Source organism: Cryptomeria japonica, chromosome 4 (assembly GCF_030272615.1).
Source record: "Cryptomeria japonica chromosome 4, Sugi_1.0, whole genome shotgun sequence".
In the NCBI taxonomy this organism is placed as follows: Eukaryota; Viridiplantae; Streptophyta; class Pinopsida; order Cupressales; family Cupressaceae; genus Cryptomeria; species Cryptomeria japonica.
The window spans coordinates 575,700,711-575,712,151 of NC_081408.1; the positions used below are offsets into that span (position 1 = coordinate 575,700,711).

An 11,441-nucleotide genomic window follows, 5' to 3' on the forward strand; every position below is an offset into this window, starting at 1 on the left:
TGAAATAAAAATGCAAAGGATCAATTGAACCCTTTTTATACCCTATAATAAATAAGCCTCTGGGCCCTAAGACCATAGGAAAACAAACACCAAAACATAAAACAAATTTTTTTAAAAAAAAGCTAAACTGAAAAATAAATAAATAAACAAATAAATCAATCAATCTAGCACTACCCTCAGATGGATAGGTATTCACTTTCCAATAACCTTCACCTACATGAAGGAATTGTAGGTGGAAAACCACCTAACCACTTAGATGTATTTAAGACATCTAAACTAATTCATTGCAGTCATGCTCGTGCTTACACCCTTATGCAATCATTGGATAGGTATGCACTTGCCAATAACCTACACCTACAAGAAGAAAATTGTAGGTGGTAAAACACCTAACCACTTAGATGTATTTAAGACATCTATATTAATGTATTGCACTCATGCTCATGCTTACACCCCTATGCATACATCTGATTATTATCTTGATATTTGAAACTTCATATTAATATATATAATTATTTAATCATTTGCTAAAAATAAACATAAAACTAAATAAAAATTCAAATTAATACACAAACTTCTTCATAATAAATTTGATTATTTATAAATCTTAATTGTTTATATTAATACAATTAATTATTAGATGATTTTGTATTTTTTAAAACAAATTGTAGTTAAAAGAAATATAAATGCCAATTCACAAATTAAATGATTGTAAATAACTTAAACTATTATATTTCATGAGAGTAGTTATTAAAATAATATGAATGATAAATTCTTGAATACTTTTATACATGAGATTTTGCCTTGGCAGCATATCTTAAACACATCCCTAATGTGGGAGGGCTAGGATATGGAACTCCAAGAGGGATACATGTTCTAAGTTCTCACTTTCCACAGAATGATGTGTATGCCTATACACTTCCTGCGGAGGTGAATTTGATCTATTCTGTTTAAGCTGCTGCTTTCACGTCTTTGCTTGATCGGTTATACTTCATATGGCTTTTCACCAGCTGACCGGCAGCAAGGGCAGACATGAGAGACAGCTCTCCTGCCAAAACTGCTGCTGCCACTATTCTTGCCAAGTTCTGAGCATTTTCTCCAGGAGATGAAGCATTTGCTCCTTTCACTCCAAGCATGTTCAAGCATGCCGCCTGTGATGCCAACTGAGTCCCTCCTCCCACCGTCCCCACTTCAATGCATGGCATGGTAACCGAAATGTGCAGGTCTTTTCCCCCGTTCACCCCTTCCATCATTGTAAGACAGTGGGAGCTCTCCACATTTTGTGCAGGATCTTGGCCTGTTGCAATGAACACAGCTGACACAATGTTGGCAGCATGGGCATTGAATCCTCCCATGGCACCTGCCATTGCAGACCCAGTCAAGTTCTTTAGCATGTTCAGCTCCAACAATGCTGGAACTGTCGTCTTTAACACCTTGTTAACAACCGCCTCTGTTATGATGGCCTCGCACACTACCGATTTCCCACGCCCTTCAATCCAGTTCACTGCCGCGGGCTTCTTGTCTGCACAGAAATTGCCTAAAAACAGAAACCCATTTGAAAAATTAGCCTACCCATTTAAAGTACAATCCAATGCAATTACATGGCGTAGAAGTAAAACCCCCCAAAAAATAAAAACTCGGAGGACGTGAATTACCAGAAACGCTGATAACATCCATGTCAGGGAACGTATTTTGAAGATAATCCAAGACATTCTCAACACCCTTGGAGACCATATTCATGCCCATGGCATCTCCAGTGAAACATGAGAATCTCATGTACAAATTCTTGCCTGCAATTGCACATTTTATACCTTGTAGCCTAGCAAATCTGCTTGTCCTGTTGAAAAAGTGCACCCAAAAGACATATCAGTTATCTTGAAAACATGACTTTATTTCAGTACCCATTGAGCCAATACCCATAAAAATATTGTAATCAATCGTGCATGCCAAATGAAAAAGAGCATCTGGAAGATAAACACCAACCTGTTGAAGATATCAGAGAGGTTAGTAGAGTTTGCAGGATCCTCAATATAGAACTTGAGCTCTGAAGCCCTCTTGGAACTCTGAAACCTCACAACAGGAGCCCTAGTCATGCCATCTCTGAGAAGAATGCTTGTGGCCCCACCACTCATAAGAATGGCCTTGCAACCTCTGTTGGTGCTGGCCACAAGACACCCTTCTGTGGTTGCCATGGGCACCATCTACTCTGACCCACTGACTACTAAGGGTCCTGCTACACCCACAGGAATTTGTACGTAACCTACAGGCATCTCACAGCACTGTCCAAGAATGGACTGATAATCAAATCCCTCCAGGGGCAGCCCATCAAGGGATCTCCCGGTCATGATCTCTAAGGCTCTCCTCCTCACAGAGGCAGCTCTCTTGCAGTCCCCAAGGGAGGATTCAAGAGAATAGGAGGCTACAGTGCCATTACATACAGCAGCTGCAATGTCTCCATCCTCATTGTCACCAAGGTTAATTCCCTTGAGCTGGACCTCAGGTTTCTTAACAACAATTTCTTCTTTGTCTGCTATCCCACAGGTTGTTGGAGGGATGTTGAGATCTACCTTTTCAGCAAAATCATCATTGCCACTGATAAAGTTTTGTACATAATCAATTCCAAAGAATCCCAGCAGATATATGAAGGAAGCCAAGTGGGCAACAATGGCCACAAGCTCCCCAAAGTTGACAACATGGAGAGGCGTTGAGGTACCCATCTTCTCTCTCCATCTCTTCATCAGGAAATATGATGATGCGAAGAAAACCAGAAAGAACAACTTGTTGGCGAGTCCCAAGGGGAGAAGCAGCGCATCAGAGGCCAACAGCTTTGAATTCCCATTGAATTCCCTTTTCTTCATAATCTTGAAATCACCGCAACAATCAGTTTCTCCTCCATTCTTGACGCCCATTTTAGATTTTCCGAGACCAGAAAAATCGATTGCAATGAGCACTCACAGGAAAGGCTCAGTACTAATGGGTGTTTCTTGTGCTTTCGATCTGGATCCCTAATGCTGAGTTTGTTTGTGCATATGCAAGGAAACCGATTATTTATAATACAAATGTTCCTCTTGTTGAAGTATTATTTTGACCATGAAACTCCATAACAATCGTAAAAGAAAACCCCACGTTTAAAACCTCTTGATTACAAATGTGCGAATTGTCTAGGCAGGATCAGATTGCACCTTGATCGATTTATTAATTTATATAAAATTAAAATAATTTTTTAAAAAAAATTTCGATTGATCAAACATGCGTTCTAATCCCTGCCTACCAATGTGATGCAACTGCCAGCTTATTTTTCTGAAAAAGAAACGTCGAAGCCTTGTTTGTTAACCCCATGACCTCAACTTTGCCCTTTATTTGCCAAAGCGGTCTACATTTCACACATGAAATAGGTGAAGGGGAATAATTGTCTGGGCTAGCTCGGTGAGGTTGAAAATTAGTGGGCATTTGGTATTTAAAAATTTATTAGGTGTGGTTATTTATGGAGTATTATTATTTTTAAAAAGTCAATTTTTTTTATTAGAGATGATTTTGAGAATTTATTTTGGGTATTATTTAAGATTTTTTTGGGGAATTAACAATGAATTAAATGAAATTTCTTATGCAGGATTTATGTTATGTGAATAAAAGATATTTAAATGATGAATATTGAAAGAATATTTAAATACTAAGTATTGAAACAAACTCTATAAACATTATTAACACAATAAAATGTAGAAGAGTGAACAACTACAAATTTTAAATAGTATGCTAACTCATTATTTGTGAATTGGAGGATTTACATGATTTTTTGATTAAAAAGCTTATCTAAAGGCAATTAATATTAGTTAGTGTCTCGGTGAATAAGAGATGATTAATGAGATTGCAAATCTAAATGGATCGAGATATATTTTTTGACCCAAGATAGATTTGCAATATTTATTTAGTTAGAAATAAGAATAATTATCAAATACATAAAAAAGAGGAGAATATGAAGGTACCTTATGAAGGCGTGATCACTGGATTATGTAGAGATTGAATGATGTATAGAATAGTTTGCATCTATGAGGATCTTTTGATCCGACTATATCTCTAAGTGCAAGGATGAGGATCGCTTACTTTAACCACATGAACTTTTTTGCATTAGATCTGACCATGTAGAGAGTGCGACTAAGGTGGTCATAGAAAATCATTTAAAGAAGCTTAGACAGACATATAATAAGTATTTGGTGGGAATGTTTGTGGAGCATTTTGTAGATATTTTGAGCTAAGAGCTATAGGGAAGTTGGCCAGAACTAGCTATATTCAAATGAATATATGTAAAGTAACATAATGTGTACAATTAATTTGTCAAAGCTCAATCACGTCAAATATTGTGTTCAAAGTCTTCTAAATATGAAAACGAGATATTTTGTTACGACTCGCCTGACATTAATAAATACCTAAATAAGACTGAGTAGTAACTGTTTAAACTCTTGTACTCCACACAGCTTGTGGAATGTTGAACTGCCATACTAAGCCACTTTCTGGTCAAGAAAACGTGCATTGAAGAAGATTTGTTTCCATGCCCTGGTCATCTCACGTGCTTCCAACATGTTGAATACATTTTCTGTCCATTCAGAAAATTCTGTAGAAAGTCATAGATGGTACGTTGCACGTATGAATTCACCCACACATGCATGTGCACACATCTTGTAAAGATTAGAAAGAGCAGAGAAAACAATAACAGAAACAGAAAAGCAATAAGAAGAGACAACACACGATTTATCGTGGTTCGGCAAATATGCCTACATCCACACTCAAAGCAGGGAATAACTTCTATTGATCAACCACACTATACATGGGCTGCACACAGCCATTATATAATCATATTCAGATACAAAATGAACAGTTGGAAGAATGCGAAGGGTCATGTGACCATTGGGCTTCACATCCCAACAATCTCCCCCGTGAAGGCCAACTGGAACAGCCATGCACTAGCATCCCCTGCTTCCACATCTAAACTCAAATTGCACCCAATCTGCAAGATTTTAACTTTGCAATCTTCTGCTCGCATAGACTTCGGATTAATCTTCTCCAAAGCACGTCAGATTGAATGCCATTACAATTAACTTCTACAGCTAATATATCAAAACCATTGAAAAGATCATTAACTGGTTCTAAAATGAACCCTTCATCCTGAAATGAATCCCGAAGATCATGGGTACTCCCCCGTGATCGAAAAATACAAGACATGTCATCTTTCTCAAACACCATGAGCGATGAGGCTGGCTCAATAATACCAACAAAAAATTCTAGTTTTGGAACAATCATATTATTCTTGCCAAAATCGATTATATCTTCCCTTGCCGTTAGGTGTGCCAAAGCCCAGAAGTATGATTCGTTGTCAGATGTCTCATGCCTACCATAGAAAATATTATAAGAATACAGTAACGGCTTTAGTTTCTCCAGCCACGTCACTAACGACTCTGCAAGAACACCCAGCCAGAATATTACGCAACTGCCAACAGCCTCGATATATATTGATTCATCTGCTCCATCATCCATGGAAGATGCCATGACAGACGAGCGTTCACCATCCACTCCCATAACGCCCTTCTGGGTAATCAATCCACCGACACCAGTGTCAATGGCCACATCAACAGAGTCTGCCAGGCAAGTGTCTGGATTCCCGCTCTTCCTCCGTAACGCCTCCTCCAAATAAGCCAGAGTTTTCACCGCCAGACTGTTGTTGCCGTCAATAGATAGAATGTAGATTCTTCCAATATCATTTACAACATTGCTCTTTGAAATTTCCTTAGAGCGGAAAGCCTGTGGCGCTAACAGATTCATCTCGTCGTTTTTTTCTACGTGATTGTAGCTCACAATGGCGGTTGGCTTGATACTGGCACCAATAAGGAAATCCACTAGCACAGATTGCATCTTTGTTTGACCACTCTTGAAGTCGGCCCCTTCAATTAGACTGTTCTTCTCAATGGCGACGCTCTTGTGCACAATGGTTTGTGCCCATTCTTCATGCGACCCCGTAGCGAGACCCTTGATGATTTTGGACCGGCTGGACCAATTTTGACTATGTGTGTTATCTTGAGCAACATCTCCAACCACAGGTTGTGAGTTTTGCTCCGAGATTAATGGTGACATAGACCGCTCATTCCGGTCAATGACTCTTTGCTGCGAATTGTTGGTAGAGATATTGACAATCTCCTTGTGAGCGCGAGGCAGGAGACGAACCGTGGGATTGGTCTTCCCCTGAGGCATCGTCCACGGTCTGCGGAGGAGGACGCCTCTGCTGCAAGCCCGCGAAGGTGGAGGTTCTGGGCAAATACGTGGTTTGCCCAGCATGTTGTGGTCAGCGCCGATTATCACGTGAGGACTGTGCTGCAAGGCGTGAAAGCTGCGCTGCATGGAGTGAAGACTACCCTTCCTGCTGTGGTGACTGTGATGAAGGCCATCGTGTGGTGCAAGACATACATATTGCCTATGCTTGGACTCACCACATAGACCACAGAGTTCATCTTTTACTTCTCCAAACTCCGAAGTTGTCTGTGCCTCTTCAGTTTCCACGAATGAAACAAACAGATTATGTGCCTCCTCGTCTTCTAAATTATCTTGGTCCTCCCGCTTCATGAGCTCCTGCGAAATTCTTTGAGCTTCCTTATCAGCTCTTATTCTCCAACCTCGTATGGGTTCCTTCGCACCATGCCTCTTCTCTGCGCCCATTTTGACTGGTACTTGAAACAGAGTAAGATTCTGCTCATTTTGGGAGACAACCTCCTCAGCAAATTCCTTAGGGTTCCCAATTACCTCAGAAACCATGTCGCTGCCACCATTTTCTTCGTACTCTGTCTCCTTGGTGACATTCTCTTCACTGGGGTCAACTTCCATTTCTGCCACATCTTGAAAACAATCCAAAACAAGGCCCGAACCAGACTTGGTCTGGGACAACTCTCCCGCCATATCAGGAGGCTCAACACGCTGCCTTTGTTTTGGCCTGCAATCAGCATCATCGTCTGTATCATGATCACGAAGCCTTCTGTTTCAGAAATAGCTCCCCTTGCATGAATCATAATTTGATCAAAGCTTCTTCCATCCTGCACTTCGTCATCCAATTCCATAGGCTCATATTCTTCTATGAAATTGTCTACGCAAAAGTCTTCTCCCTCTTCAGCCGCAACTTCTACTTGGGCATTCAACAAATTTTTCTCAACATCCTTTAGCTTGGCCTGAAGCTGAGCTTCTCTCAAAGAAGCATTTTGCAAATCTTCGTGAAGGGTAAATATCTTGGCTTGCATATTGCTATGATGATCTTCTAGAGCTATTATGAGATTCTCCATCTCAACATGCCTATCAACCGATATATCATCAAGGTTGCCTCTATTTACTTTTGCTCCATTTAAGATTTCCATCAGTTCTTTTTCTCTTAAATGTCTTGAAGTCTCAACCTCCAAAATTTTGGCCAAGGTATCTTCCATAAAATACAATAAATTGGTGAGTAAGAAATTCTCCTCTTTTAGTCTCATAATTTTTTCTTTTTGATATTTTTCGATATCATATGTCTCATCTTCTTCAGGTTCATCTTCACTCACTTCAGCGTCCTCTTCTTCAGCCGAATCCTCTTCATCTTTCCAGCCATCCCACCAATGTACATGGCGTTTCATCTCAGCTTCCATTTGCATAATAATTACTCTCTGCTCAAGCCAACCATGGCTCTGATACCAATTGTAAAGATTAGAAAGAGCAGAGAAAACAATAACAGAAACAGAAAAGCAATAAGAAGAGACAACACACGATTTATCGTGGTTCGGCAAATATGCCTACATCCACACTCAAAGCAGGGAATAACTTCTATTGATCAACCACACTATACATGGGCTGCACACAGCCATTATATAATCATATTCAAATACAAAATGAACAGTTGGAAGAACGCGAAGGGTCATGTGACCATTGGGCTTCACATCCCAACACATCTAAACATAGACACAGATGGGGAACTCTTCAACGATGGGGAACTGGATGAAGCCAATATCTTAGATGCTGCAAAGCAAGAAATATTTGCAATTTCTCTGCAGATTTAGACACCTAAAATACTGCAATCATTGATATTCATGACACTGTATTATGTAAGACAGATCACAAATTCCACTAGCCACGAAGTTGATATTAACTAGGCGGTTGCAGTTCTTATATGTATTCTTAACATTCTGACAATCATCATCATTAGAGCTTAGTTGAACATTGAGAGAAATTAAGTGCGCGAAACTGATTAGAGCGAAGCTAGACCAAACAAGCCATAACTTGAAACAAACACGGGGATTTTTTTGGGGTGGTTCCTTACAAGTAACGAATGGAAAAATTACATTATCAAATGGAGGGTGTTTTAGGTTCCATGAGTATATAAGTTGAGTCCTAAATAACATATAATGAAAGAGTAGGTTGTAAAAAAAGTAATGCAATAATTGTAGACAAAATAAAATGAAGGGAAAGAGTAGGGTTGTATTCAAGAATCGTATATCATAATCATTTATGAAATTTAGATATAAATAATAAGGAAATCATAGAATTTTTGAATATAAGATATTAAGGTTGATATTAATATTAAATATAAAATAAATTAATCAACTTTTAATATAAGAACTTTCTTACAATATATTATAGTAAAAGTAATATACTAAGTGAAATGGTCAAAATAATTTGCACAATAATATTTAAATCACAAAGGTAATTGTTGTCACGAAGGATTGCACCCTGATGCTAAGCTGGGAGCTCAACAATCATGTGAAACATGGAATTATCCTCAGGGTTGTGGATTGCTTAATCTTAAGGATCAATCTCCAGAGAGGGTTGGTTCCCTCTCGAAAACCTCCTAAAAATAACTTACTTTGCTGGAAATTAGTTAGGAAGATAACTTGAATTGAAATCCTAAAGCTAGAGGAGGTGATTGCACCAAAATTATCTAATTCTATTTGTTGTCCTAAACTCGCAACCACACTCAATGAAAGAAGGCTTTTATGATCACAACCTAGAAAAATCAAGAAATACATAAATATTTCACAAGAAGGCCTCTTGTTTTAGCGTTTGTGTGAAGGAAACTTGAGTTTCACAACTACAAATTACTTTCAACAATCTAATACAACCCTAACCTACATTTACATGAAATCCCTAACCTTATCATTGTATCAATGAGACATATTCAGAGGTTTATTGAAAAGAAACATTCAAAAACACATCAAAATCACTTATAATAATGATAAAAACTAGAAATATTTGAGAAGGAATGCTACTTCTTTATTGAATTTGAAAGCAATTGTTGTTACAATGCTTTTAGAATTAAAAAAATGTTAAGCTACAATTCTTCACTAGCCTAAAAGAGAGCTATGCAAAAGCTACAATACAAGCTGAAAAAAAGATAGAAAAGAAGAAGAATAAATAGAAAAGAGGATTTGAAGGTTGACTAATTGTGCCTCCTAAGAACTTGGAGTGAGCTGAGTGCTTTATTCTTTATTTAATCTTCATACTCCATTATCCTATCTTCTTGGGTCGAATTTACCTTGCAAGCATGCATAAAAGCATGCAAAACTGATGGAAACTTAGTGTATGTGGGCCCAAAAAGTTTCTTGAGTCATGATGAATACTATCATAGGCCTAAAACTACTCTTGAGAGTGTGATTTGATGACTATTAATTAATAGCTCTTAACCACATGTTCACTATAACTTCATTGTTTTAATAGTGCCATTAACCCCTTGCTTGAATTCATAAAGCTCCTATTTTTTTGCACTATAAACTTGACTTTCATTGTCCTACATCTTTCATTCTATTCTTTATATTTCTCTTGACCGTACTTTTCTATTTTTACAACATTGTGACTATTATCGGTCATCATACTTTGTATATGGTGCTACAACTATCTTTTTTGGTATTCTCATGATAAGGGCATTGATCATTCTCTTTACTATATTTGGTGATTGATCATCATGAAGGCTTCCTTTATGTTGCTATTCCATATCTTTCTTTGAAGATTTTCACTATCTTAACACATAGATCATGTTGAGGCTATTTCAACCTTAATGTAAGCTTGAAGTGATGATACATTCACTATTTTTCTCTTAGAACTATCCAATAAAGCTGATTGTTTTAATCATTTCTCAAGGGCATAATACCTATGACCCTCTTTTTACTGTCAAATGGACTGTATTTGCATTTATTGCAAGCTCTTCACTATCCTTCTTTCAATGATCTCATACATATAAAATTAAATCACTATGACTACCCTTCTAGATTGCTATAACAAGTCTTTTAATGCTTTCTTCAATAACTTGGGCATTGCCTTCCCTTCTAACCTCTTAAGGATGTGTATGAATATCTCCATGAAGGCTATGAAGTGAGTGTTTCTTCTTTGGCTTTTATGTTTCTATAGCCCTTATTATGATAGTTAATCTTTCATTTCATTGTTATGCTTTGTATTGCTTTCAAGTTTATATGCCTTGGTTGACAACATCTACCGATCTACATGGATCTTGGCATTTCTTTCTTTTGTATGATTTGGTCTCATCTTTATGCCATATACTGTGAATACTTTGTGATGAAGCTCTTACTACTCTTTCCTCTATGCTTTTATTCCTTTGACTCTGCCCTTTGTATTAGTCTATTATGACTAATGTGACCATCCCAAAACCTATTTCGGACTGTAGAAGTAATGGCTGAGCTTGATCATTGTGATTTTGGTTTTGTTAGCACTTCTCCGAGCCTATTGTATTTGTATGTTGATGGCTACCTCTGGGCTTCAAATAAACTTATACATAATGTCCATACTACTGCTAGGAGATCTATTGTTGCTCTTTAAATCCTCAATATCAATGAGCTTTATGTTTGGTGCCTATTCATTGTTGTGCTGTTGTCTTCCCTTACCAGTCATTGGTGTTTCTTTGATCTTGAGAAATATGATTGCTTCATTTTGAATGGTTGCAGTCACAATTTTTAGGTCTCTGACATACCTCAGTGGCAGTGTTATAATAATATTATGCTCTCTCTTGGACTCTTTGGGATTCATCTTGATGTTTCTATATCATTGATCCACTGTTTTATTGATTGAATAAGACTATTTTTTGATGCTTTGATGTTACCCATTGTGTCAAACCCTTTGTTTGCTCTTAGTGTGTTTTGTCCAACCTCATTGTCCAATAAGCTTAATAGTTTGGAGAGAAGAAGTCCTCTATTAGATATTAATCCCTCAATGATAACTTATGGCCTTCACACACTATGTTGACTGTCATTTGCAGGTTTGGGATTGTTTTGATATGACTGTAAGATCTAAAATCTACTTCCTTACTCTTCTTCATGATCAACTCTTCAATGTACTTAACATTGTTATTATGAATCTTTTAATATCGTTGTCCTTGTGATGAATCCTTCATGTATATGTGAATGCGACAAAATATTCTTATAACTTTGTTACAGTCC

At 37.7% G+C, this 11,441-nt stretch overlaps 2 protein-coding genes across 2 annotated transcripts; both read right to left on the reverse strand.

Moving 5' to 3' along the window:
* Positions 1 to 806: 806 nt before the first annotated feature.
* Positions 807 to 2,222, reverse strand: LOC131855819 (3-hydroxy-3-methylglutaryl-coenzyme A reductase 1-like). The gene is made up of 3 exons (XM_059218695.1): positions 1,981 to 2,222; positions 1,653 to 1,834; positions 807 to 1,534 (listed from the first exon to the last, which is right to left on the reverse strand). Exons 1-3 carry the CDS (start codon positions 2,196 to 2,198, stop codon positions 948 to 950), a joined length of 987 nt encoding a protein of 328 aa, XP_059074678.1. The 5' UTR covers positions 2,199 to 2,222; the 3' UTR covers positions 807 to 947.
* On the reverse strand, positions 2,199 to 2,906 carry LOC131071057 (3-hydroxy-3-methylglutaryl-coenzyme A reductase-like). The gene has a single exon (XM_059219271.1). It carries the CDS (start codon positions 2,904 to 2,906, stop codon positions 2,199 to 2,201), a length of 708 nt encoding a protein of 235 aa, XP_059075254.1.
* Between the last annotated feature and the right edge of the window lie 8,535 nt (positions 2,907 to 11,441).